The sequence below is a fragment of the Trichoderma virens genome, assembly GCF_000170995.1.
Source record: "Trichoderma virens Gv29-8 chromosome Unknown TRIVIscaffold_90, whole genome shotgun sequence".
Classification (NCBI taxonomy): Eukaryota; Fungi; Ascomycota; class Sordariomycetes; order Hypocreales; family Hypocreaceae; genus Trichoderma; species Trichoderma virens.
The window spans coordinates 551,637-578,597 of record NW_014013659.1 but is presented as its reverse complement, the minus strand read 5'-3'; the positions used below and the strand labels follow the sequence as shown (position 1 = coordinate 578,597).

The 26,961-nt window shown below is 51.1% G+C and overlaps 9 protein-coding genes across 9 annotated transcripts; 4 read left to right on the top strand and 5 right to left on the bottom strand.

Annotated features, from left to right (window-relative positions):
• Positions 1–2,664: 2,664 nt before the first annotated feature.
• TRIVIDRAFT_118248 (uncharacterized protein) lies at positions 2,665–3,730 on the top strand (the record flags this gene model as incomplete). Its single annotated transcript, XM_014095268.1, has 2 exons — positions 2,665–2,831; positions 2,896–3,730. Coding segments are annotated over 2 exons (1,002 nt in total), but the record flags the coding sequence as incomplete, so codon positions are not given.
• A 349-nt stretch (positions 3,731–4,079) lies between these two features.
• TRIVIDRAFT_75374 (uncharacterized protein) lies at positions 4,080–4,898 on the bottom strand (the record flags this gene model as incomplete). Its single annotated transcript, XM_014095267.1, has 2 exons — positions 4,080–4,460; positions 4,528–4,898. The coding sequence occupies 2 exons, from the start codon at positions 4,831–4,833 to the stop codon at positions 4,218–4,220; spliced, it is 549 nt and encodes a 182-aa protein (XP_013950742.1).
• Positions 4,899–5,653: 755 nt separating this feature from the next.
• TRIVIDRAFT_75378 (uncharacterized protein) lies at positions 5,654–7,699 on the bottom strand (the record flags this gene model as incomplete). The annotated part of the gene is made up of 3 exons (XM_014095266.1): positions 5,654–6,275; positions 6,536–7,359; positions 7,435–7,699. The coding sequence occupies 3 exons, from the start codon at positions 7,697–7,699 to the stop codon at positions 5,853–5,855; spliced, it is 1,512 nt and encodes a 503-aa protein (XP_013950741.1).
• Positions 7,700–8,753: 1,054 nt separating this feature from the next.
• On the top strand, positions 8,754–10,244 carry TRIVIDRAFT_65705 (uncharacterized protein; the record flags this gene model as incomplete). Its single annotated transcript, XM_014095265.1, has 3 exons — positions 8,754–8,789; positions 8,933–10,151; positions 10,222–10,244. The coding sequence occupies 3 exons, from the start codon at positions 8,754–8,756 to the stop codon at positions 10,242–10,244; spliced, it is 1,278 nt and encodes a 425-aa protein (XP_013950740.1).
• Positions 10,245–11,550: 1,306 nt separating this feature from the next.
• TRIVIDRAFT_40792 (uncharacterized protein) lies at positions 11,551–13,591 on the bottom strand (the record flags this gene model as incomplete). The annotated part of the gene is made up of 3 exons (XM_014095264.1): positions 11,551–12,087; positions 12,178–13,383; positions 13,448–13,591. The coding sequence occupies 3 exons, from the start codon at positions 13,589–13,591 to the stop codon at positions 11,551–11,553; spliced, it is 1,887 nt and encodes a 628-aa protein (XP_013950739.1).
• A 1,559-nt stretch (positions 13,592–15,150) lies between these two features.
• Positions 15,151–18,779, top strand: TRIVIDRAFT_80360 (uncharacterized protein; the record flags this gene model as incomplete). Its single annotated transcript, XM_014095263.1, has 5 exons — positions 15,151–15,327; positions 15,393–15,477; positions 15,547–15,668; positions 15,738–17,343; positions 17,413–18,779. 5 exons carry the CDS (start codon positions 15,151–15,153, stop codon positions 18,528–18,530), a joined length of 3,108 nt encoding a protein of 1,035 aa, XP_013950738.1.
• Positions 18,780–18,933: 154 nt separating this feature from the next.
• Positions 18,934–21,396, bottom strand: TRIVIDRAFT_111383 (uncharacterized protein; the record flags this gene model as incomplete). The annotated part of the gene is made up of 6 exons (XM_014095262.1): positions 18,934–19,774; positions 19,832–19,994; positions 20,056–20,842; positions 20,918–21,014; positions 21,080–21,116; positions 21,188–21,396. 6 exons carry the CDS (start codon positions 21,282–21,284, stop codon positions 19,666–19,668), a joined length of 1,290 nt encoding a protein of 429 aa, XP_013950737.1.
• A 1,671-nt stretch (positions 21,397–23,067) lies between these two features.
• On the bottom strand, positions 23,068–23,724 carry TRIVIDRAFT_206138 (uncharacterized protein; the record flags this gene model as incomplete). Its single annotated transcript, XM_014095261.1, has 2 exons — positions 23,068–23,358; positions 23,443–23,724. The coding sequence occupies 2 exons, from the start codon at positions 23,722–23,724 to the stop codon at positions 23,068–23,070; spliced, it is 573 nt and encodes a 190-aa protein (XP_013950736.1).
• Positions 23,725–25,774: 2,050 nt separating this feature from the next.
• Positions 25,775–26,908, top strand: TRIVIDRAFT_111384 (uncharacterized protein; the record flags this gene model as incomplete). Its single annotated transcript, XM_014095260.1, has 2 exons — positions 25,775–25,975; positions 26,059–26,908. 2 exons carry the CDS (start codon positions 25,900–25,902, stop codon positions 26,481–26,483), a joined length of 501 nt encoding a protein of 166 aa, XP_013950735.1.
• Between the last annotated feature and the right edge of the window lie 53 nt (positions 26,909–26,961).

The following is a 26,961-nucleotide window of genomic DNA, read 5'->3' as shown; positions in this document are numbered from 1 at the left end:
GCTGTTTCGTTTCTACTTGACGGCGACCTTGCTTTGCGCTAGAGCCTCAGCTGTCGACATTCCAGCTCGATTTGTTTTCTACCTAGTAGTTGAGCATACTTACTCCACAATCCGTGCCAAGCACTCTACCACAGAAGACGGCCTTTTCTCAGCCACGGGCAGAATTAAACTCGGGACTGGCTGGGCGTGACTGGTCGCTTATCTTGACTGCTTAGCCCCTGTAGCAATATACCACTACTATAGCCCTGCATTCAGCGGAGCACTTGTACATGTAGGTCTTAAGCATGTCTCGGAGTACACGGATCCTCCAAGGTCGGAAGACGCTGAGGCGTTGTGCTCACAGGAGGAGCCAACATCTGTCTAATGCTCAATGCTGCTTATACCAGTAGTAGAAAATGCAGCAGTAGTAGTACTGTACATGTAATATCGAGCGTTGCACTGCGGTTTCCCACCTGCCTGAAGAGTGGCTGCTGACTGCATAGATCACCTTAACTAACGCATACAAGCAGCACGAGATGCATTTTTTGCAACTATATCGAGGCTCGGTCCACCAATAGGACATTCTTCTTCAGCAAAAACTGCCCTGGCCAGACGCTCAACAAGGCACTATTCCGGGGCTGCCGTGTTTGTGCAACTGGGGACCTTGTAGATTTGTTGACCACCAGCAAGGACAGCGGCAGTTGAACGAGATGCCCCGGCATTTCCAACCAACAAAGCATACCCATGTAACGGATGCATGGGTATCAACAGATATGAATTGAAGGAACCAAATTGTCGCTGCTCACCGGTTTGCTCGGAGAGAGAATATCCATCGATACTGTTTCTAGATCATCTTGTTGAATAAATGTACAGGGCATCACCTGGTCAGTCAGCCTTGTTCACCCCATGAAAGGATGAAATCTCCATCCCTTGTATTCCCCTCCCCAAAGGAGATATTCGAGATCGGCAGTGACATGGCTCCGCATCGGCATCCTTTGTAGCATCAGCAACCTCAGGCGAAAACGGTGAGATGCGTGACACAAAGGTGTCCTCCCGTCAAGCCCACGCAAACTTGATGTCAGCTCGGCGAACCCCGATGTCCGCACTTGCTAGAGACGGAAGGCTTTATTGTGCGGCTTGATGTATATCCTGGTCCAAGCTCAAAATGTTGCTCCGAGAGGATTGCTTGCTTCGGATGCACAGTAACTTGCATAGGTAGTTGTAAGCTGGATGTAGACACGTATGAGAGGTAGTACTAGAGGTTTGTTAAGTCGCCATTTTGTGTTTGCGGTTTCAATCACTCGGTTCTGCCTAGCCAAGATGGCGCTATAGATTTGGTTGCTCTAGTTTACAGACACTTCAGTTCTGTTTGTGCGTGATCATTTATGAATCGTCTTGAGCAGGCATAAATCAAGGGAATGTGCGGTTTGTTACCTTGTTGGATCGGAGAAGGGTTCTCGTGATAGCCAACTACTCGCCTCACTTTAGTATTTATCTTACAACAAGTCCAATTAAATTAAAATCGATACAAGCAAGCAATAATCAAGTCTTTACCGAATACTACTCTAACAGGCTCATTGAGTTAACAAGCCGGCAGCTCACTTTTGGTTTGCTGCCACGATGTGAAAAACGCAATATGTACTGAGGCATGAGGGGATGATACATGTATCTAGACGGTAGATAAAGCCATACAAGCTGCAAAGCATCAATAATAACAAAATTAATAGCAATGACTGCGTAATTACGAAGAGACCTTCAACCATACCACAAACAAATAAAGTGCCCCATATCTCAACGTCTGTGCGGATGAGCAAAGCGGGAAGCCGCATCGACCCGCGTCAACACCATAACCAACTAGCAAATCCCAACACCCTTGGCCTGTAGATTCAGCTAGAAAGAGAGTAGCAGTAAAGCAGCAACCCGAGACTATTGATTTTGTCGCAGGATAAGTCGAAATAGAGGCTTGAATAGAAGTTTGCTGTTATTGTCGTGCGCGAAAACCTAAACGCCGACCATATGGCCATTGTCTCGATTCTGTTTCCCATTGTTCTCCAGCCAAATGGGTTAAAAGTCCACAAAACAGCCGTCTTGTCCGTAAGACATCAATCAAGCAATCGTTTCACTCTCATTACTGCCGTATACTTCTTTTTCTTTTCATGTGAATAGTCGTAAAGATACTCAAGCTGCGAAAGAAGAAAAAAAATTCTCGACCTTCAACACCAAGATCTACGCATTTACACAAGCTCTCACCATCTCCTATCCCAAGGGGCTGAAAAATCATAATGGCCCTGAAATTCCGTCGTCCCGCTGTCCCAGTGCAATGGCTCATACCGCTCCTCGTCGTCAACCTCTTCGTCATCAACCTCGGCCTCTCGATAAGCAGCTACCCGTCCACGAAGCTATGGCAGGACATCATCTGCAAACATCACCTCAGCCTCTCATCAGACGAACTCCTCCCCGAATCGGAATGCCATGACAGGGTCGTACAGCGAGAGCTCAACATTGTCGACATTGGCCAATCGGTGTCTGTCACACTTGGTAGTACGTCTTACAAGCAAACTCGAGGACAGAAGCAGCACACCGCTAACTGAAAGGCAAAAATCAGGTGCTCTCGTAGCTCTGCCTCTTGGCATGCTATCCGACAGAGTAGGCCGTGTGCCAATCCTTGCCCTGAGTATCATGAGCCTGTTCCTTGCCCAAGGTTACGGCCTCCTCATCTGCTGGAAATGGCGCCAGATTCCCCTGAGAGCAATCTGGGGCTCAGGCGCCATCATGCTGCTGGGCGGCGGACGAGGAGTCGCAGAGGCAATGGTCTTCACCAGTATATCAGATGTGATGCCTGAATCGAAGCGGTAACGAATCTCCAAAGTCTCACCCGTATGATCTTTTTCTTGCTTATACTGATGCCCTTCTTAGAGCAACTTGCTTCCAATGGGCCGTCGCCGCCGTTCTCTCATCCCAGCTCTTCGGCCCCCTAATCGCAAACCGCCTCACCGAGCTCTCCATCTGGCACCCCCTCCTCATCCAACTCGGTCTCATTGCTGTCGGTGGCATCGTTCTCATCCTGTTCATGCCTGAAACCCTTCCCAGCCGCATCGCTCTGGCTCATATCAGCGAAGACACCCCCATCATCAGCAACACCAATGATAGCAAATCCGCCCTCGCCTCCACAAAGTCCACCCTCACGGCCCTCTTCCGCCGTCCCGCAATCTGCCTCCTCCCCGGCGCAATCCTCGCCATGCCCGCCGTCACATCACAGTTCGGTATCATCATGCGCATCATGCCCATCCGCTTCGACTGGCCCCTATCTCGAACATCCCTGCTCTTCTCCCTCAACGCCGCCGTCACCCTCCTCACACTGCTCGTCATCCTCCCCGCGACATCCTACCTCCTCCACCGAAACACTTCCACCTCTGCCCTTGAGCGCGACCGTCTCCTTGCCAGAGCCAGCGTCCTTCTCTTCGTCCTCGGCTCGCTCTTCCTCATGATTGGCAGCAAAGTAAGCCTCTTCGTCCTTGGCCTTGTCATCTCTGGCCTTGGATCTGGAGTCCCGACTTTGTGCCGCACTCTTCTCGTGGCTCTTGTGGGCGAGCACAGAACTGGCTCTGTCTTTGGTGTCATCGCTGCTGGGGAGGTCTTGGGGATGCTAGCATGCGAGCTGATCATTGGTCCGCTCTTTGATGTTGGCCTTAGATCGTGGTTAGGCTTTCCATTCTGCCTTGGAATGGCCATTTCTGTTGCGACTTGTCTGTTGACATGGTCGGGTCGTAAGGGTGATGTTTGCTATTGACGAGTCATCGTGCTTATCAGGGCGAAGCCAAGGCGAGTATTACAAATGAGCCATAGTTCGAGGTGCTCCCTACATGCAACGTGGATAGGCCATTATCTTCTATATAATTAGCGACACATTGGCTAGATTAGCACGCACGTCATGACTCTATTTGTTGCACCAGATACTCCATCTTCTTTTTAACTTCTTCAGAACGTGCCAGTTTGGATATATCGCAGACAGATCTCTACAGACAAAGCCGCAGTTCAGCTCGGCCAATTATAGAAATGCAAGTACAATTACACGTTGAATTCAGGGATGCAAAAGCAGATGAAGAAAATGGAGTCAATTTTGTGATCGATCAAGACAAAGACTATTCGTAGGATTTCCGGTAATCATGACACGGATAGGGTATCTTTCCACTCCGTCAACGTCTCTCTCCTCCTAATAACCATCAACTCTGTCAATCTTAGTAGTTGGCCTCCCCTTGCTTCTGGATATCGTGCTCAGCACCACGCTGTTGTGTCTTGCCCTTATCGTGCAACTCCTCGTAGTGCGCCTGACCTTCCTTGTCTCCAGTCAGGCCAGCGACGGCACCGCCAACCGTTCCTTGAACACGATCGCCCATTCCATGACCGTAGTCGTGTAGCTGGCCCTTGGCTTCCTGCTGTTGGCCCTCAAGATTCTGCTGGCGGCCAGCTGACTTTAGGGACTGCAATGACACGCATGTTAGATAAAGAAAGTAATAAAGAGGGTGCGTGTATTCAAGGGAAGCATACCTCATTGCCGACAAGGCCACCAAGCGTCTCCTTAGCAGCACCAACGGTCTGGTTCCACGAACCCTGAGTCCTGTTGGGGTCATCCTTGGCAAAAGCACCTGCGCTGGAGATGGTGCCGCCGGGGATCTTGACTGCCGCTTGAGAGGCGTCGTACTCAGCCTGAGCCTTGTCCTGACGAAGGTCGCCCTTGGCCTGATCGCCCGAGTTGCCCGTCAAGCTGCCCACGGCACTCTGGACGGCACCAGTGGCAGAGTCGATGTAGGACTGGAGTGTGGAGGGCTTGTTGTTGTTGGAGTTGTCAGACATGATTGCGGTTGTTGTGAATGAATATAGTGTGTAAGTGTGTGGGTTTGTATAGGATGCTGTTGATGATAGACTGTGTTTGCTGTGATGAATGAAGAAGTAAATGCAAGATAAAAGCCAAGACGGCTTGGGCCTTAAATAACAATCACCCGCCCACGCAAATCATCCCCATCAAGGGAAACCGCAATCATGATGCCGATGACGATAGATGCAACAGCCATCCACGATCCACGCGTGGCAGCTTCCAACGGTTCTAAAATCCACAGTTGATGTCATCGAAAGCCAGTTGCGTTTGCTTGTGAAGGCTTCTTTGGCAGGTGTTGCAAGCTGTGGCGCAGCTGACGTCATGGCGATATCATTGACTGCCGCCACTGAGACTCGCCATTGGAAACTGGAAACAGGACGCTCTGCTGGATAAACGCATATCAATTACTGGATACCTCAGTAAATAGATACTACATATTATACTGTCTTTGAGTGGGCAATGCGGTATAGATCGCTCTGGTGTATTAAGACGCCCAGAGCATTGTCGGGATAATGCTGGTGCTGCACCTGGACAAATGGGCTGCCAATACTGGCTGGCACGAATCGGTGTAAAGAGCCCCATTGCCGGTTTGGGATACATGGCTGGCGTCGGTTGGATAGCTGCTACGAGAGGGGCAGAGGAGCAGGTTTGAGCGCTACCAATAGAAGCGTCTCGAAGGTCCCTATCAAACACCAGTCATCCAAGCGGCAGTCAGTGACTTGTCATTGCTTCTATACAAGTCACCCCCTAGGTACACGCAGCAGAGACAACCGTATCATGATAGATGAAGCAATCCAGTTTAATCATTGGTGGAATTGTCATTATTTCGTACTCGTAAATCAGGTATCTTATACTACAGTGTGCTATTACAGTGGCCTGGCTGGCACAAATTCAGCGCCTTTGGCCAGACCCCTTGGGTTCCGCTTATACCCAGACCCAGTTGATAACCTCCCCAACCTAAAACACCAGATTGCGTCATGTTCAATCTTGAGGCACCTCAGTGCTGGCTCCACTGGATCGTGTTCAGGTCGATGCCCTCTTGCACAAGCTCCCACAGTGGGCTGAGCTCGCGCAGGAACGTGACACGCTCCCTAACCGCCTTCAGCACGTAGTCAATCTCTTCCTCCGTGGTAAAGCGGCCAATGCCGAACCGGATGCTGCTGTGTGCATTCTCGTCGCTGTTTCCAAGCGCACGGAGCACATAGCTGGGCTCAAGCGAGGCCGAAGTACATGCGCTACCCGAAGACAGCGCAATGTCCTTTAGTGCCATCAATAGGGATTCGCCCTCAACGTAGGCAAATGAAACGTTGACACAGCCAGGGTAGAATGATTTCGAATCGCCATTCTGGTTGGTGTGCTCCATAGCCAGCAGCCCACCCAACAGTCGGTCTGATAGGAACTTGATCCTCTTGGAGTCGTACTACACAGTAATGCTCGGTTAGCTATGCCAAAACAGGACATGCAATATGATTTGAAACCAAGATTATGTAGAAAGCGAGAAAAGAAACCGCAAGAATCAGACAGTTTGCTACACTCAACACGAAGGGCCTTGTCACGGGCCATTCAGAAAGCCATGCATGTATAAGCAGATCATCACATGGATGCGGAAAGGGATTTCAAAAGGAGGCTGGAATGGAAAAGACAGGAGGAATAAAGAAAGGAAAACAGGTGCCAACATACCTCCATCTCTTCCTTGGCAACGCGGCATGCCTCACCAAAGCCAGCAACCAGCGGCGGCGCCAAGGTACCGCTTCGCAGGCCTCGCTCTTGCCCACCACCAGTGATGAGGGGGTCGAGCCGAACCCTCGGGCGTCTGCGGACATAGCATGCGCCAATGCCCTTGGGGCCGTAAATCTTATGTGATGAAATGGACATGAGGTCAATGTTCATGGCATTGACGTCCAGGGGGATCTTGCCGACAGCCTGTGCGGCATCGGTGTGGAAAAAGACCTTCTTCTCACGGCAGAGCTTACCAATCTGCTCAATTGGCTGGATGACTCCAATCTCATTGTTCACGGTCATGATGCTGACCAGGGCCGTTTCAGGCCGAATAGCAGCTTCAAGATCCTCCATCTTGATCAGACCGTTGCTCTGGACAGGTAGATAGGTAATCTCGAACCCTTCGTCCTGCAGATGTCTGCAGCTGTCCAGCACACACTTGTGTTCGGTCTGAGTGGTGATGATGTGCTTCTTCTTGCCGGATCGGCCGAAGAACCGAGCAACGCCCTTGATGCTCATGTTGTTGCTCTCTGTGGCACCGCTGGTGAAGATAATCTCCTTCGGGTCGGCGCCAATCAGGTTCGCCACATGCTCTCGGGCTTCTTCAACAGCCTTTTCACTCTCCCAGCCGTAAGCGTGCGTTCTTGAGTGGGGGTTGCCGAACTCGCCGACGTAAAACGGCAGCATGGCGTCCAGGACACGGGGGTCAACAGGTGTGGTGGCCTGCATGTCGAGATAGATTGGTCTCTGGCCTTCCTCCATGACGGCTGCGGTCTTGAGGACCTCTGCAATTGCGCATTAGCCTCTGTGTGCTCTTCATTCGTGCATTTCACAACAAGAGGTGACCGAGGAGGGCATACCGGCCATCGGGCTGACCTTCATGTTAGGGGAGGTCATGTCCATCTGCGGAGGAATGTCGACAAAGTCCTTCTTGTCCAGCTTGACGGCGGTTTCGACCCGCGCATTGTCTCTCTTGGACTCGGTCACGTAGCCTCGCCTCCCGCTCCTCCTCGTAGCCGCCACCAGGGCAGCTCGGTGAATTCCTCGCAACGGCGCCGCGGCGACGGCCGTGCTGGAGCCAAGGCGGCTCGCCGACCTCAGCGCTGACGATGCAATACTAGCCATGGCTGTTGTGCGGATGGATAGTTTACATGGGGACAGAAACTTCCAACCAGGCGAGAAGTTGGAGGTGCTGAGGAGGGGTGGTTTTTTCTTAAATCAACGCGAATTTTGTAATTGGGGGATTTGTCAATGGGTCGGCTCGGTACTCGGTGATACGTGCGGGTAATTGGCTGGAAATGTCCATAATGTGGAATATTCGGCTGAATGTCGGGAAAGCGGCTCCAGGGCGCGCTGTCTTTGACGTGAAAAGGCTTGAAGGCCAAACTGGGCCAGACCCTTTAGCGGGCATAGGTAGCGCCTTTAGGTGCTTGAGCTGGTAATATGACCCATTTTGCCATTGACGGCAAAAAAGGTCTCGGACATCGAGGCCAACGACGTCATGTCACAAGCTGGTGCTCAGTTCAGCACCTTAATAAACCGCGCGTGAGCGTCCATTTTCTACTGATATTGCTGTATAGTAGCCTTGAAAGTCTGCGTTTTCTCGGTAGACGGTTATCGATTGTATCGATGCATCAATATCACCTTCTTCAGCCATATCCTGAAAGAGGAGGCGGTATGAAGTGAGGGTGCTGCTGCATTTTGATTCCATTAGCGCTAGGGCATCTACTGCATGCCAGTCTGCATTGATGTCAACCCAAGGCACCTTATATAACATGTAGACTGTCAATGTTAAGCTTACCTTGCTTAGGGACGCAGCAATAATGATGATAAGCAGCCCCAATTTTGGGGAAATCAAAATCAAGTCATCATATTACCTACAGAGAACAGGGTATAATAGCTTGGGGTTCTGCCCCCAGGCAAATTCCGGCGGCTTCCAACGCGCTGCGGAGGCCCGGAGTTGGACATGCGCCACATGCTAAAAGCTCTAGCACAGCCACCCAAAGTCGTCACCGTCCATACATTAACTTAGACTTTGACCTCCAGCCCAGCTCGCGAAGGCATCTGTCCGCCTCCCGGATCGCCGGTGCTTTGCGCGCACAACTTGCTCTTTGTCACCACCACAAATTCCGCTTCTTTACTTGCTTCCGTATCCAGTTCCAACCAAGAGCCCGTCGCCATGAGTTTCAAAGGCTTCCAAAAGAGCCTTGTTAGGGTAAATGCTCTCTTTGATTCCCCTTGCCCCTCACCCAACGCGGCAGCAACAGAAAGCCGCCCCTCCGAAATTTCGAGAAGCAAACAATGGGATGCCGTGCCGGAGGTTGCCATGTACTCAAGCAGCTAACTCGTGCAATCTAGGCGCCGCAACAATTCAAGTCAAAGTTCAACATCGGCGAGCACACCAAAGACGCCGTATACATCGACGCCGAGCGACGATTCCAGGAGCTGGAAAAGGAGACAAAGAAGCTCCACGATGAGTCCAAAAAATACTTCGAGGCCATCAATGGCATGCTCAACCACCAGATTGAATTTAGCAAAGCAATGACGGAGGTCTATAAACCCATCTCGGGTCGCGTGTCCGACCCCGACTCCATAAGGCCTGAAGGCAACCCGGAAGGTATTGCTGCCTGTGAAGAATATGAGGCTGTTGTGCAAGAGCTGCAGGAGACTCTGGCTCCAGAGCTGGAGACTATAGAATCCAGAGTCATCCGGCCGGCCAACGAGCTGCTGGACGTGATCAAGGTCATTCGAAAGACTGCTGTGAAGCGAGACCACAAGCAGCTCGACTACGATCGGCACCGCACTACTCTCAAGAAGCTGCAGGATAAGAAGGACCGCTCTGCCAAGGACGAAAAGGCCATGTGGAAGGCCGAAGGCGATTGCGAGCAGGCAACGCAGGATTTTGAATACTACAACAACCTCTTGAAGGACGAGCTGCCCAAGCTCTTCCAGCTAGAACAGGAGTTTATCAAGCCTCTCTTCCAGTCCTTCTACTACATGCAGCTTAACATTTTTTACACATTACACGAGCGGATGCAGCGGTGCGATATTGGATACTTCGACCTGACTAGGGACATCGAAGAGGCCTTTAACGAGAAGCGAGGCGATATCCAGGAGCAAGCTGAAGCGCTTAGTATTGTACGATTCAAGACCACTGGGCAGCGGCGGCCGCCTCCCAAGGCTGGTGGTCGCCCTACGATTGAGGCAGCTAAGCCTCAGGGATTGCTCACTGCAGGTTCTGCAACATCAGAGAAGACGAGTCCCAAATTCGGCGGCTTCCCGGCAGAGGACTCGGGCGAAGCGGCTGCACCGCCGCCATATAGCCCCTCTACAAAGCCCGGCCTTTCATCGATTGTTGCTGGCAAGGCGAAGCCTCCACCACCACCGAAGCCCAAGCCGACCCGTCTGAGCGGTGCGCCGCCTCCTGAGACGGTGACGGCTCTGTACGACTTTGCGGCACAAGCAGAGGGTGACCTGAGTTTCCGAGCAGGCGATGTCATTGAGATTATACAAAGAACCCAAAACGAGAATGAGTGGTGGCAAGGCAAGGTAAATGGAAAGCAAGGACAGTTTCCAGGTATGTTTGTGTTGCTTTTGCCACTGCTGCAATCCCCTGTTGCGCCTTTGGATGCTAACGCCTGCTGTAGGAAATTATGTCAAGCTGAATTAGAGGCTGTGAGACCTACGGAGTGTGGCAATGGGGAGGGAGATAACAATGTGCTCCATTATGCATTGCGCGAATGTGAAGAGAGGAAGAGAGAAGGGGAGAGAGACGAAGAAGTAGAAGAAACTTTGCCCATGGGGTTTTTTTTTTATCCTCAACTTTATTAGAGCATACCAGGGAATCGACAGGTTAGCCTATATATGTGTATAGTGTACTTTGATAATCATGATTAAAGCGGATGATGAGGTGTTGAGTCCCACCATGACGAATTGTCTCTGAGTGAATATGACTGAGATTTGTGAGAAATGATTCATTCTGGCTATAAACCGGTATTGGTCAGTTATTCATACGATCGATGTTGACATCAGCGGATGAAGTTACACATCAACGCATTTTTACATCACTCAAACTTGAAGTCATGCACGCGTGGCATGTGGCTCCAATAACGCATTGACAATTGTACAAAGGGAGGGAAGAGGCTCAGCTGAAGCCAGGCAGCAGAGGATTTTGAATGTAGTAAGATAATGTATTAATAGTAGGTACATAATAGGTAGTAATCTCGAGCGTATAGCATGAGGTAGGCTGTGCCTTAGCGCGTACAAGCAATATAAGCAATATAGAAACATCATAAAGAAGCTGCCACAGTCGGGCAAAATGTGAGGCATACGTGCATGTCTCCCAACTCTCGGGTTCCAGCCGTGAGCCGTGAAAAACTGCCGTCATTAGGTAGTGTGACATATGAAAGAGTAAAAGGACTGGTCATGTGTAGGTTAAAGTGAGGAGGCGGGCGATAAATGGCTACGGGCGGCGTAGCTGTGATTGTGCCCGAAAATGTTCGCTTAAGATGCAACTCAAGCATTGCCAACCCGTGTTGGTCTAGTTTGCACGCAAGGTAAATTAGCAAGGCCAATAAACCTATGGACAGGAATTGTGCCCAGACTGATCCCGTCATAACAATTTGCAGTGCATAGGTAGGTAGTGAATGCTAAACTGGCCCGGCCAGTAGAGATTGATTTCGGTATAAAACCCTCGCTTCTCGTGAAACACCAGCGAGATAGACAGACACCCAAACACACAAAAAAGAGTACTTGAGCGATTAATTCTCAGATAATGCAACTAAAAAAAATTGTCGCAAGAGAACTTTTCGCCTGTAACCCCCCCCCCCCCCCATGTTGGGTTTCAAAGAGGCTGAACGCGGGTCGATGCCAATTGGCGGTATTGCCCCAGATGATGCGCCTGTTGTAAATACACTTCCCATCCGCGCCTCTGCTGCCGACGAAATGATAGATCACTTCGGGCCGTGATTCCCAATTCATCCGCAATGTAAGGAGACCTTGTTATTTGGTATACAAGCCCCCTCAAGACGTGGCTTCTTCCTGGATCGAAATCCAGTCAAATCAGTCTTCGGTGTCGAGGTGGAGGAAGCACGGGTCCTCTGCCCGGTTCCCCTAGGGAGAGATAAGTCGACACCATGGATCTTTGAGGAATAGTCCGCCGCGATTTCCCCATCCATAATCATGCTTGAGCCGCAGGAGTGGGCATTTCCGTCGTGGTTCAGCTGGTGGCCCATCGAATATGGCGGTGTCGAGTGCCCATAGCAACGAGAGAGCCCTTGGAAATGCAGGGCTGGATCAAAGGAAACGAGGACGATGGAACGTGGGTCATTGGGGCTATTCAAAGACTTGGGTGAGTAAACCAAGACCCGTTCATCCATTGCGAAGTCGACTTCATCAAAATGCGCCTGAGGGTTGAGAAGCTCGTCGACATAGTGGTCAAGAGACTGGTTGGGCTGCTTGTCTCCCTGCTCTCCCTGGTCAGCAGGCCATAGCCTGACATATTGATCTTCCGACTCATTGGCAACATCCGCCAGCCCCGTCGGTGATGATGGCATATGGCCTGATTCTGAGGTTGGGCACAGCTCCTTTGGCCGTCTCCTGACCCGCAAACGCAGGCGTTTGGCTGTCGGACTGGATGCTGTTGTGCTGCTAACAATATCCACAAAGGCCTGACAGCTGGGGTTATAGGAACGAACAGGGGAATTGCGGAAATCGAAAGTCGAAGAGGAGAAGCCGGTGTCACCGCGATGGACACTATCTTCTGGGGCTGTTTCGCAGTGGGCCGCGTCGTCCTGACCGTCGGAGCAATCGTCTTCGGGATGGCCGTCTGTGCTCTGCGGTATAGAGGGCCAGTCGAGCTGCTTTTGGTAACAAGTGCGACGGCTCCATGAAGAGAGCCACTCTTTTCTGGTTTCGAAAATAGATATTTGACCGGATTTTTCGTCCTGTCCAAGTTGCAGATGACACCATCGATCATCAATGGGCCCGTCCGTCGCACCTCGCCGCCATAGAGCTGATCTTGGCAAAACCTGGACTCGGGAAGGGTCCTTCAGTGGGAGCCGAAAGGCGTAATAATAGGAATCTAGCGCATGGGCCGGCGAGTCCCATTCAGAGTCCTCCGCTTCGGTCAATTCTTGGCTGGAAACGCCATACAGATGGTCGCCAAAGATCTCGAAGCATATCGTTGACCCCATATCAGAACCAGCCAAATCCCAGAGAACGATTCTGCGTAGCCACGTCGAGTGTTCCAGAGAGAACCCTTCGAGCATCCATCGGCGCTGCCCAGAGCCCGGGTAAGACTTTGTGCCGTAGTAAAGATACTGGCTATTGTTGCGGACAAAAATGTTCGCAGTCGAGGACAGAGAGTGGGAATCGAGAATTTTTCCTTCCTTGAGGTTGTATATAATCAACGAGCGGCTAGAACCAGGGGACCTTTTCTGCTCGTATAAGCACGAAACTATGCCATCCGCATGATAAAGTGGCCTGAATTGGTACGGTAGAGACTCATCGAAATTGGGTATATCAGAGGCTTTTATGAGGCTAGGAATGTCGATGCTTACTTCTTTGACAGAAGGACCCTCGAGAACCAGGACTCGCAGGTGGCGCTGGTAGGTAGGTGAGTTCTTCATCGTAGTATAACACACGGCGCCATTTGTATACGTAAATTGTAGAGCTTCACTGGAAACTTGCAGCACATGAAACGGCCTTGCCATCTGGAGAGCCTCGCGTCGCTTGATGAGCCTCCTCAGCGCCTTGTCATAATCTCCGGTTTCACGCTCTTGCGTATAGTCTGACGAATATCTAATACTCTTTTTAAAGTAGTTAGCATTCGTGGTGAGTAATAAATAAACGCAACATGTCGTGACAACGAACCTCCAGGACCTTTCGGCAGATGACCTTATCCTCCAGGATGCGCTTGAACTGGCGGCTGCTGATAGCCAGGTGGAATAAATCATCGGGACCAAGGTTGACGGCAATGAGCCGAAGAATTTCAGAAGGCACACTGCATAGACTCATGGCTGCAGGATGGACAAGCAAGCAAGGAAAAAAGGTAAACAGTTCAGAGGGAGGGGGACTGAAGGCTGGTGAGGGCTTTTCCTTTAAGATGCCTGTAACAGTCGATGACCAGGGATTGCCTATATGAGCAACCGCGCCGCCTGCCTCCTCTTTTTCCTCTTTTTAGAAACTAGTACCTAAATTCCCGAGCTGTGTGTACTACCTCAATTCATCCGACGGACAGTCTGTCCAAAGAGCCTCACAGCACTTGCTGGCTCGAAGCGACGCTTCAATGTGGTTATCCAAAGACGCGCTGTGCATGGACGGGACGACGTGTAAGTTGGGCACAGTCACAGCAATCCAGGCCGTGGCAGTTCCTCATTCGCATTGAGTGCCAAAGGTATCACGAGAGGTTCGGTGAGTCGGGCGACAGGGTACAAATAAGTAGCTGGCCATCGCGGAAGGGTTCCATCTTGAGACACAGACCGTACTCGAGTCTCACAGTGACAGAGCCGCAAGCAGGGATAGGAGCTGTGTCCACCCCCGTAGTAGTATTAGTAGTAGGATTAGACTTCGCCTTTTCGAGAGGGGTGCTTATTCTCTTACGAGTACTGAATCATGGAGGCTAGCCAGGAGCATGGACGAGGCTAAGACGGATACTAAAAAGGCTGAGCGACGCCGTGGCGGCTGTGAAGGCGCTCCAGCTCCTGGGCACGGAGCAGCGAGGAGTACCTGAAAACATGATCTCTCGGCTCGGCTAACACGATCCTTGCTTGGCTTTGGTTCTTAGCTTTGGTTCTTAGCTTTTTCTCGGCAGGATAAGTGAGTGTAACACAGCATAAAGTCCCTCCCTTGTGATGGCGGCAGAATGCTACGGAGTACTACTAACGACTAACACCACCCTGGTCGACAGGGGGCGGATGCGGCTCTGCTCGAGAGCCGCACATGCAAAGCGACCAAAGGAGGAGCTCTTTCTTTCCGTACCTTGGTATGCATAATGCAAGTGCCTAGTAGCATTACCAAAGGCACCCTCCTTATTTATTCCAGCCAATAAAGGGCCATTACTACGCTGCTACCTGCTTGAAGGGAGGGTTGACGGGTTTATACGAGTTTATGCCTCGGGCTCGAAGGATGATGGTAGGTATGCATCTCATGGATCACATATCGCCTACTAGGTACTAAGCTGGTGCCTATATTACAAGGGACTTGGGAACGGCTGCAGGGCACAGCACAGTCCCCGCGAATGAGGATGATGATTACGAGACACTTCCCTTTTTCTGTATTTATAGGTATTTGTGAATGCCTAGGTACCCAGTTACTATTAGATGCAGTAGTAATGAATACGGTGATATTAAGATACTAAACAACAACTAAAACGAAGATGTAGATTAGGGAGGGCGTTGCTGTTCTGTGTCCCTTACAGTGAGTGATGCAATTGGAACGGTGGGACGTGGGATCACGTGATCGTGCAGCAGCTCTGCGCTTTGCTCTTTACGCGACTGCACTTTTTCCTGCGCGTCGCAGGCCAATGATCCACGCTATAGCTCCCTCTCCTGCCAAATGTTCATCCGTTAACCACAATGGCGGAGATCAAGATCGACAGCAAGCTCTTCCAGGAGCGCCTCTCGCACTTTGTCACCGCCTGGAAGAATGACCTCCGATCCAAGGATGGGCTCTTCGGCGGCGCCTCGTCCTTCGTCATCATGATGGGCAAGGTCGAGGAGGCTCCCGAATTGCTCAAGAACAACGCCGTCCACGTAAGAGCCGACCCGCGCGCCGAGACCGCTGCAATCCGACCGTGAAAGCTAATGCCCATTCTCAGTTTTGGCTTTTGGGATACGAGTTTCCGACGACCCTGATGCTCTTCACTGTCGACACTCTCTACATCCTCACCACGCAAAAGAAGGGTACGTGAATCGCCTGCCACCCAGACCACGCTGCTGTGAAGCCCTCCCGAACGCTAACACCCGAGACAGCAAAACATCTCGAACAGCTCAAGGGCGGCCGTTTCCCCATCGAGGTGCTTGTTCGAGGCAAGGATGCAGCCGAAAATGAGAAGTTGTTTGTCACTGTGGCAGACAAGATCAAGGAAGCGGGGGTAAAAACCACCTTCGATGCCTATTCCTTTGCGCATACGAGCTTAAAAACTAATCCAATTTGACAACAGAAAAAAGTTGGCGTCATCTCCAAGGATACGTCCAAAGGCCCATTCGTCGATGAGTGGAAGAAGGTGTTTGCCGAACAATGCAAAGATGTCGAGGAGGTGGACATTTCCACCGCTTTGTCCACTCACGCCTTCTCCATCAAAGACGAAAGCGAACTACGAGCGATGCGAACGGCTTCCAAAGCTTGCGTGGCCCTCATGACGCCCTACTTCCTCGACGAAATGTCCAATATTCTCGATGCCGAGAAGAAAGTCAAGCACTCCGTCCTGGCCGACAAGGTGGATAAGAAGCTTGACGATAACGGTTTTTGGAAGACTGTTGAGCTCCCCAGCAAAGGCAAGCTGCCTTCGGACCTCGACCCCGCCCAGCTGGATTGGATCCTGGGTCCCTCCATCCAGAGTGGTGGTAAATACGACCTGCGGTTTGGCGCCGAGCCAAACGACGACAACCTGCACGCCGGCATCATCATTGCCGCCCTGGGTCTGCGATACAAGTCATACTGCTCAACGATTGCACGAACGTACCTCGTCGATCCCAACAAGTCTCAGGAGAGCAACTACAAGCTCCTTTCGATGGTGCACAACACCATCATCAAGGAGATCCGCGACGGCATGACTGCGAAGGATGTCTATGCCAAGGCATTGGGCGTCATCAAGAGCAAGAAGCCAGAAATGGAGAAGCACTTCCTCAAGAATGTCGGTTGGGGCGTTGGCCTGGAAAACAAAGATCCTACTCTTATCTTGAATGCCAAAAACCAGCGCGTTCTCAAGGACGGAATGACTTTGATCATCAATACTGGATTCCAGGATATTGAGAACCCACAGCCTCAAGACAAGAGCAGCAAGATTTATTCTCTAGTCCTTACTGATACCATTAGAGTAACAGCGGCAGAGCCAGTGGTTTTCACGGCTGAGGCACCGACAAGCGCCGACGCCAACTCATTCTTCTTCAAGGATGATGAGGAGGCACAGCCCACGCCTAAGAAGGAGAAGAAGGATTCGAGGGTTGGCGCAGTCGCCACCAAGAACATAACAAGCACTCGCCTTCGCTCCGAGCGCACCACACAAACGGACGAGGACGCCGACAAGAAGCGTCGAGAGCATCAGAAGGAACTTGCCTCCAAGAAGCAGAAGGAGGGCTTGGCCAGATTCTCTGAGTCAACTAGTGGGCAAAATGGCGGGGAGGTCAAGAAATTCAAGCGTTTCGAGTCGTACAAGCGGGATAACCAGTTCCCCCTGAAGATCAAGAACCTTGAGATTATCGTCGATTCCAAGAACAGCACTGTTGTGCTCCCCATCATGGGGCGGCCTGTCCCGTTCCATATTAACACCATCAAAAATGCCAGTAAGAGCGATGAGGGAGAATTCGCTTTTTTGCGGATAAACTTCCTGTCTCCCGGCCAGGGTGTTGGTAGAAAGGACGATCAGCCCTTTGAGGACGCTTCCGCCCACTTTGTCCGCAGCTTAACATTCAGATCGCTCGACGGAGACAGATATAGTGAGATAGCTACTCAGATCTCGAACCTGAAGCGCGACGTCGTCAAGAAGGAGCAAGAGAAGAAGGACATGGAAGATGTGGTGGAGCAAGACAAGCTGGCGGAAATCAGAAGTAAGTTCAAAATTTCTGCTACCGGAAGTGCCAACTCGTGAATGATGGATACTAACTTATGGCGCCAAGACCGTCGCCCGGCTGTTTTGGACAACGTGTATATCCGACCAGCTATGGAAGGCAAGAGAGTGCCTGGAAAGGTCGAGATACACCAGAATGGTATCCGATACCAGTCCCCTCTCAATGCCCAGCATCGCGTGGATATTCTCTTCTCAAACGTCAAGCATCTCTTCTTCCAGCCCTGTCAGCACGAGTTGATTGTCATCATCCACATTCATCTGAAAGACCCCATTATTGTGGGCAACAAGAAGAAGACCAAGGATGTGCAGTTCTACCGTGAAGCAACCGACATCCAGTTTGACGAGACTGGCAATAGAAAGCGAAAGTACCGCTATGGAGATGAAGACGAGTTCGAGGCTGAACAAGAAGAGCGCCGCCGTCGTGCCGAACTGGACAGGCTATTCCAGGGCTTCGCCCAGAAGATTGCTGAGGCCGGTCGCAGTGAGAATATCGAGGTGGACATGCCCATCCGAGACCTTGGATTCAACGGCGTGCCTTTCCGCAGTAACGTCTTCATTCAGCCAACTACGGACTGTCTCATTCAGGTTGTTGAGCCCCCATTCATGGTCATCACCATTGAAGACATTGAAGTCGCCCATCTAGAGCGTGTCCAGTTCGGTTTGAAGAACTTTGACATGGTGTTCGTCTTCAAAGACTTTACGCGTGCTCCATATCACATCAACACCATTCCCGTCGAATTCCTTGATCAGGTCAAGGACTTTCTAGATTCTTCAGACATTGCCTTTACTGAGGGTCCTCTTAACCTCAACTGGCCGACAATCATGAAGACGGTTAACCAAGATACCCACCAGTTCTTCGTGGATGGCGGTTGGTCGTTCCTGCAGGCCGACTCGGACGATTCCGGCGCTGAAGATGAGTCCGAGGAGGAATCGGCTTTCGAGATGGACGACGAGGAGATGGATGAAGCGTCCGAGTCCAGCGAGGAAGATTCCGACTTTGGAAGCAACGCCAGCGATGATGACGATGATGAAGATGCCGACGTCGATAGTGAGGATGAAGGCGAGGATTGGGATGAGTTAGAGAAGAAGGCCAGGAAGCGCGACCGCGAGAGTGGCCTCAACGACGATGAAGGCCGTGGTGGAAAGAAGGCAACACGCAAGCGATAAATTGGACAGGCAAGGGATACGAATTCAGACGAAGTGGCTCGAAGCCGAACCGTTAAATAGGGGAGTGAATAGGGCTTTGTTTTTTTTTCAGTTTATTTTGGGCAGAATGTTTTAAATACTGGAACTTGTATTAAAAAAATTCAGTGCTGATGCGGCTGTGTAATGGCCTGTTTTTGGCTTCTTTTTTCTTCATGATTTTTGTTTTCTCAGATTTGAGATGGCGCATAATGAAGATGCTTGTTGTGATGGCTTTTGTAGAATGAAAATGATTGTAGTGATGGCTCTTGTAGGCTTTAGCTGAAGTGGTCTGAATGAAAGGGGTGTCTTTGCAATTCACAATTTAATCGTGTTTACGTTTGCCGTACTAAATCGCATGTTGGTTCACTTGAGAAAGGAGAGGTTTGGAGTTTAGATCTGCTGAGTTGGTAACAAAGATGCTACATTTTTCTATCAATAGCCCCTTCCCAGCATTTAAAAAACAAGAAGCACAGGACACTGGAGGGGAAACAAAACTTTAAAAAATGTGTGATAAAAATAAAAACAACGGTTTCAAACTCCTCAACTCCGACAGGCAAAAACCTCCCCCTAGCGAATTTATCGAGAGGGTAGGAAAAACCTCACCCAAAGTTTTCCCCCAAATTCTGCTTCCCTCTCGCAAACTTCGTGTCTTTGATAGCCTCCCCCCTCTTCTCTTTCAGAGTTTTATCATCCTCCTTGTTTTGTAAGCTAGAAAAAAAGAACGTGGATAGTAAGAATAAGGCAAAGTTCAACCTGGCCTGGACAACCCAAAAAAACAAAACAAAAAGGGATAACAAGAAACGAGAACAGGGTTAAACAAAAGCCAGCCAGCGCACGGGAGAACAAACAAGGCATTACATCGATAAAAGCGCATTATAACAAAAGAGAGGGGTGGGCGTAGAGCACCCTTTATCTCTCTACAGCGCCACATTGTCCCCGCTGCTTTTGACTTCTTTTTTTTTCTCTTTTGATTCTATGCAGGCGAATGGCCCAATCGGTCATATAATTTGCTGTGAAACCTCGGGCTCATGGGCCCCAGGAAGATGCGAGAGCTGGAGCCACCACCAGAAGGCATCGAGGCCATGCCGAGCACGGCGCGGGAGCTGTCGCGAGTAGCCTAAGCCTCGCCGGGACGGATCTCGCGGCCCGAGGCCATGGCAGTGCTGCCGCCGGGCTTGGATGTAGGGACGTTGTTCCACGACAGGTAGGTGTGGTCACCGAGTTTCCTGATGGTTGGCGCGTTAGAAGAGAAAGTGTATGGGAGTAAAGCAGAATAGACGTACCTTGGCTTGATAAGATGAGATGCGAGGAAGACGACACCGAGAACAATGCACAGACCAGCAACAACAATGTAGGCGATGCCCAGGAAGTTGTTGCGACCGCCCACAACGGTGCGAGTGGTGATGATGATGGACTTCTTGCCTCTATACTCGATTGTGGGGAAAACTGTCATATCATAGTTAGCACACCAGGTAGTAAGTATTGTACTCAATGATACGTCACGTACAGTCATCAATAACGATTTGGTAGCGTCCCTCAGCCATCGCTACGGTGTCATTGCGCTGGTAGAGCTTGCTGAAAGTCGGCAAGCCGGCAGTGCGCATCCAGACCTGGAACGCCTCCCACTCCTTGAGGTTGGGTGGAGGGTTGGCCTCAGTATAGCCGTTTGGATAACGCAGAGCCCAGTTGGGGGGCGGCAAGAGGTCGCTCGGCGCCTGCTTGGTTGGGTTGTACAGGTCTCTGTCACTGCTCCAGGCGATGTTGGTGTTGTTGGCCATGAGGTATGTCTGGGTCTCGTTGCCACGGCCTCCGGGGGGGTTCAACAGCTCAGGGCTGGTGAAGGAGTCGTTGAACATGGAGTTGGCAATAAGTCCGCACGGATAGTACGGCTTCTTGACGCCGTCGACGGTGTCACCATACAGAGGGGTGCATTTTGAGCCGTGGATGTCGCCATACGAGCGGTTGGTTCCCTTGAGCTGTTCGACATCGAACGAATCAGCGTATCGACGATGGTTTTGGTAAAAGTTGGTGAGCTGGTAGTAGAACAGGACCGGCGGGCCCATGCTCTCGGGGATGTTGAATCTCAAATAGCATCGCTGGCCAGGCACCTTGACGCCCGTGTTGACTGTGATGTTGATGCCGGACTGGACGGCCCATTGCGCGTCGATCGACGAGTTGGAGCTCTTGAATTGGGTCTCTATGTCGCTGCTGGGCATGGAGCCGAAGCCCTTGCCGTTGTTGAAGTCCGGAGCATCGAGCGTGCAGCGGGTGTAATCCAGGCGAATCTCTTGCACCTAAAACATGGGCACTCTGTCAGTGCCAGTACGCGAACAGAGACACAAAACCAAAGACAGCATCTCCGGACATACCTGGGAACTGGCGTATAACAGCAAGCCACCGATTGGAGCGAATATGATGCCGATGGCGAAGAAGAGAGGCAGGACTGTCTTTGGAGTAAGAATTGGCCTGCGAGGCTGTCAGCATCCCGAAGACCCGGGCCTTTGCGCCGTTGCATCGTGCGGAAAACCTACTGCCAGGCTTTGAGTCGCTGTTGTCGAAAGGCCGTGTCTATGAGGATCTCATGGTCAGCAATCCGGCGTGTCCCAGCAGCGCATCCAGAGGCATCGTCGAGCACTCACTCGCAGGGCGGCGGCTCTTCTTCTTGTCCGGCTTGTTCGGGGCCGAGTCGTGGGAGTCGATGGAGTCAGTATGACCTCCCCGCGGTGAGTCGGACATGTCGGCGAGTTCGACAGGAACAACAATGCGCGGATATCGAGGAGAGGCTGGCGATTACAAGATGGTGATTGACGGAGTCTGTGTTCCAAGGGGTTTGTTTGAATGTCCTCGACACGGGGACTTTGAGTGAGAGTGCTCATGGCTGTGGCTGAAGTGCCCATTACGAGTTCGCCAAGGCTGTGTGTGAGGGTGGCGGTGCATTGCTTCGTCAGCAAGGATCCGGACTTTCCATGTCCGTGATCTACCTATCAACAAGTACCTGGCATTTGGCACGCTCTAGGGTAGGCGGGCATTGCAACGCTTGGGAGTAGCTGAGGAGAGTCGTCGATGAGGCTGGCATTCTTCTTTTCTTTTTTCCCTTCTTTCCAACTTTTCTATGCGCGTGGTATGTGTGTTTGCGAGATGACGCGCATCGGCCAATAATTACCCCCGTAAGGCATAGCCAGGTATAGTTATGTGATTAGTGTTAATTCATTTTAAGATGAGATGGAGTCCATGCGCTGCAGAATTATGACGGCGTATTACCCATAGAAGCACTAGGTAAGCCAACACTGTTGCTCGCTTCAAGCAGCGTTCCGATCTACTGCTTCTTCATTCTCCTTACTCTGTAAGGCCTCCAACGACCATCATTTCGCCGATGTTATTTCGATGGCCACAACTGATTTCCCAAGTTGCGGGAAGAAAGGAGGCCAGGGAGGAGCATGGCATGAAGGATAGCCTGACCACTCCATCTCGCTTCTACTTGTACAACATCTCCGTGGGAGCCAATCTAGCGCATGACTTACCAATAGCTGTCACAGGCGTGTCTCCAATATTCTAGAATTTGGAGCGACGAGCAATAGTGTATAGATGGACCGAACTAATATCGGAACCGTCCATCACTGTCGAGCTATGGGTGCGAGCCCCAAGCGGTAAATTCTGATCAACAGCCAGTGAAAACGACCATGTTTCCCCTACTCATGGGTATGACTTGCCAAGCGTTAAGCCAGCACATGGACAAGCTGGATTAGCATCGGCTACGAGGATGAGTGATTTTCAATAGTATCTCCGTCGGTGGAACACCACATGGGCTCTTCATCCAAGTGCGGAGCCCATCAACCGATGCAAGCTGATGCCGTCTTCCACGAGAAGATCAATCGTCATCGCAGCCGGGTATCGTTGGATCGGCCCTTCGCATATGCCTTAGCTTCTCCTGTTCCTCTCTCAACCCTGTCCTGCTCATTGATGCTATTTCCCTGTGAATAAGAGCCATTCGTGTGCGTATAACGATTAGTTTCGTCACCGCCAGATGCTAGCGGCAAGTCGCTCATGTATCAAGGCGGAGGGGACCTGGGGCTTCATGCAGTCCAAGTTACTGCTCGCTGGAGAGCGGAGGTAGCGACCCAACCACCGTCGGATGCACCTTGTACAGTTCTTGTTTGTACATGTCTCAGAACTTGTCTGCCCTTTTGTCTTGTGGTTGTCTGCGCAGCTGGAGCTAGTGACGCCAGGCGTCATGGTTGGCTGGCTGCGGCTGCGAGACATGCTTATGCGGCCCAATTGAGTAAAGCTGGGGACGAAGCCGAGAAGCCAGACTGGTCGTCAATATGCACATGCACATCGCACATCGTTCAGATGTACAGGGATGTTCAGGTCATGAAAATTTTGTTGCAATGGGTTCAAATGTACCTGTGCACATCAAGTACGGTCGCCATACGAGGTACATCCAGGTGTACTCGTACATGTGAATCCTGAGTAAGCCGTGCAAAGCATGGTCAGACAATCTCGAGGATGGTCAAGGGGTTCAGCCGACCTCAACTCTCAGCTTCCCTATGCTCTTGTTGTAGGCAACACTAGTGCGATTAGCAGTACAGAGCACAGTAATGTCTGCGTTATACCCCATGATGCAGATGAGACAAGACATGGCCCCCATCTGTTGGGAAACCAGCGAGGGCGTGTGCCGTTCGTCCCCTTTGGCTGGTACTTGAGGAAATGAGAACAGGTATGCCGGTCCGGCACGCATATCCGATGTGGCCAATTCCTTCAACGGCTGAAGGACGGCTGACGACAGCGCCGAGCCCCGGAGAGGCGAATGCTGCGTTTATTCTATTAAAGGCTCCTCATCGCCGTCATATTTCCTCCGTAGGTGTTTGTCATGATGGCATGTTGTCGGACTTACGACGTCTCGGATTCCAGTTGCCAGCCTGTCGAACCTGTGCCGCCTTGATCTAGACAGGCTATGCACCTCACCCTCCACTGAGTGGTCCAGGCCGCCCGGTCTCGAAACTCCGCGCGTGTCTGGTTCGTCTCGACCCCATAACGGCTGTTGATAGGCTGAAAGCCCGGCCGTGGCAGCAGCCGCTCCTCCGCATCGTCCTGATGCGCCGAACTTTGTAGGGGCGATTCCAATTCGTTGCCAGCTTGCGTGGCGTCGTTTGAGCAACTGTGCCGTCTTTTCCATGATTAGCTCCTGATGTCCCTGTGCGGAACGCGTATGGTAGCTCAGGACAGAGCGTTGCCGCCTCTAAAACTTAGCACTGCAACAGTTTTGCAATTGAGTCCGGCTGTCGTTGAAAATGCCAAGACTCACGGGAAAGAGCCGAGTATAGTGCATCAGTAGATCATCGACCAACCAAGCTGTGCTACGGGTTGTCGCCTTTGCCGCACCGTTTGTCACCATCCATTGCCCTGCCCCAGACTTGCAGTACTTAGAGTTTGCCATACGAGAACAGTGGTGGCTGGCAGCATAAGATCAGATCAGATCCCTTGAACAAGTGCTTTGTACAGTACAGAGACAATGCTTTGTCGCTGAGTTGTTCAGGTTGTAAGCGGTGTGTCTTGTTAGGTGTTGTTAAGTGATATGGATACCTTTCCCTGCCTTTGTAGCGAACTATCGATGGTCATGATCAGATGCTTGACCGCCTACTGGACAAAATGGCCATGTACCAGTATGTATGTGTGAGACATACAGGTCTTGGAAGGACGTATCGAGGAAGGTGCGATCAGCGCTCTGGGCAGTACTCGTACATACGAGTACGAGTACATTCTGCATTTTGTACCTACGGAGTACAAGCGGACGTCATTCTCTGACCCAAGCTGATGATTAGGTAGTAGTATTACATGAAACACAATTCCCTCCGATTCTTCGTTTCTATATTCGTGCTGCCATCCATCCATCAATCCAGCCATCGATGATGGGCTGCTTTGCTAATACAGAGCAAACACTAGCTGTCCATCCACTCTTTGGCGATGTTAGTGGGAGACTATGGGTTACACGTGCTACTGACTACGCTCAAGCAAACAGACCTCAAAGGCTACCCATTGCCATCACGCGATTTGCTTGGCTCGAGTCTCTGGTTGCCGCTAATCCAAGAGCCAGGACTTGTTGTTTCTCGCCTACTGTATGTACAGAGTCCCCAGCTTTTCTTTGTCTTGGCTGGTATACTCACCCACCCCCATCTCCACCCAAGGGCGAGGCGCAGCAAATCGACGAGACTGACCGTCAAAGTGCCTCCAAGCCAAGCAGAGCCCCATCTGACGACCCCCTGTTTGCCGCCCACACTCGGCACAGATTTGGCAGGACTGGATAGGACAGGACAAGCTGTGTCTGACGCTTGCGCTCAGCAGGGCCAGCGACCGTGTGTTGTGAAAACGAGCACTGCTGGGTACCTAGTAGTCATCAGGCTGCAGCCCATGACCAGCCCAGAAGGCTGCAACGCGGCGAATATGCTCTCCCATCGACAGGGCAAAGACGATCTTCCACTGGCAAGGCGAATCCCATTGATGGAAAGCGAAAGCCCCCACAGCACGAGCATGCTGAAGTTCCAAATCTCCGTGCTGGGCTGGCAATGACATATGCTAGCTCTCCAGTCTCAAGGCACCATTAGGATTTCCGAGCCATCGGCGAGGGCGACGGCTTCCGGGGATTGTTTGGTTAGTAGCGTCTCGGGCCCTCTGAGCCGTGGTGGAATCAGCTGCCTCCTCAACAACAAAGTGCTCACTAGCTAGCAATTCAACCGATTCATCGCCTGCATGCATGCAGCGCCTGGACTGCTGCTACATATACAGACTAACGGGGCCTGCAAAGTATCTGTACTCATGCCTGTCCCTACCTTGGCGCTACCGACTTATTTGCTTTATAACCTGAGAGTAGCCGCCCTCATCTCGCTGAATTTCCCACACCCTAGACCCGGGCGGTTCGGCTCCTTTGAAGCACTATCAGAGCGATCCTTGTTCAAATGAAGGGATTCATTCGACTTTCCCGAAGCATTCAAAGCCTTCTTTGACGATTAGATCTCACCGAGGCCTTTAAGAAGAACCTGGCCCCCGCCGCCCTCCCATTACGCATACAAAGTAGCATACCTTACTGTGCCTTGGCTTTACATATACATCCAACGCATCTGCAGCGGGGCGCTCACTCACCAGCCACCAAACTCTGCTGGACTCCCTCTTACAAGGCCACGCACCTTGCTGTCATTCGGGTATCTGTTTTCCGTCAGGCCCATCCAGCTTGCCCTATTTTTATTCCTCTCCTGTCTCCTTTTCTATTTGATTCTGTCTTCTCCGGGATTTCTTTTTTCTTTTTTCTCTGTATCTTGGTTGTCCTTTCGATAATCTCATCCAACATCTCACCATCATGGCTTCTCAGTCGACATCTCGGAAATCCCGTCGTCTGAGCCGGGATACTGGCTTTCCAGAACCCTTTGATCAATGTGAGCAGATTAAACCTTTCCTATACTAAGGTTCTCTCATCTTTACTCATCATTCAACTAACATTCTCTCTCTCTCTCTGAAGTTAGCAATACTACTCTCCCCCACCCTGACGCCGACCTCTCACCAAACGCTTGCATCTCACACGATGACCTGGCTGGCGACCATGCTCTCAAGAGAAAGCGACTCTCGTTCTTACACCGACACAAGAACAGGCGAACCCTGATGCATGGAATCATTGGCCCGCAAACCGAACTCGTCAGCAGTGTCTTGTCACTGTCGCTATCACGCTCCAGCAGCAGCCTCCAGGTCGGAGAGGCAGCCCTAGCCCCTAAGCTGACGAGTCCTTCGACTTCCAGCTTTCAATCCAAGAGCGGCAGCGAGAGTGCGGAATCGACCAAGAAGGAAGACGAGACACCGCCATCTTCACCAGACACCGTAGGCCACAGCCCCAAGAAGACCCACCGGTTCGGCAAGTGGCGACGCTCTCGAGGTGAAGACCGAGACTGAACAGCGGGCCATATACAAGTACATACCGCCTTTTGACAAACGTGCCCGCTGGGCGACATGCATCATACATTTTTCTTGATTCTCTTGGACACTGGAAGAAAAAAGGGGAAGAAAAAAGATGGAAACGAAGTTACGACTCTCTTTTGTGTTTTGCTTTATAACATATTTTTCATCTTAATCTATAAGCGACGGAGTTTGGGGCGGGCTTGAAATTGGAAACAAGACAACAGATGGACGACACGGCCTTTGTCTTGAAATCATGGATATTACTGTTGGTCTTCCCTTCAAGAGAAGGGAATCTGTCTTTAACTTGGCGACAAGTATACTGCTTTGCATCTGTTTTGTGAACTAACGACATGGCACATAAGGAACTGCAGTAGCTGATGTGTAATAAAAAAAAAAGTGACAGTGTTGACATTGCCACTATTAGCATGTTTTCATTATCATCGCTGCTATGGTGTTTTTATCGAACCAAAGG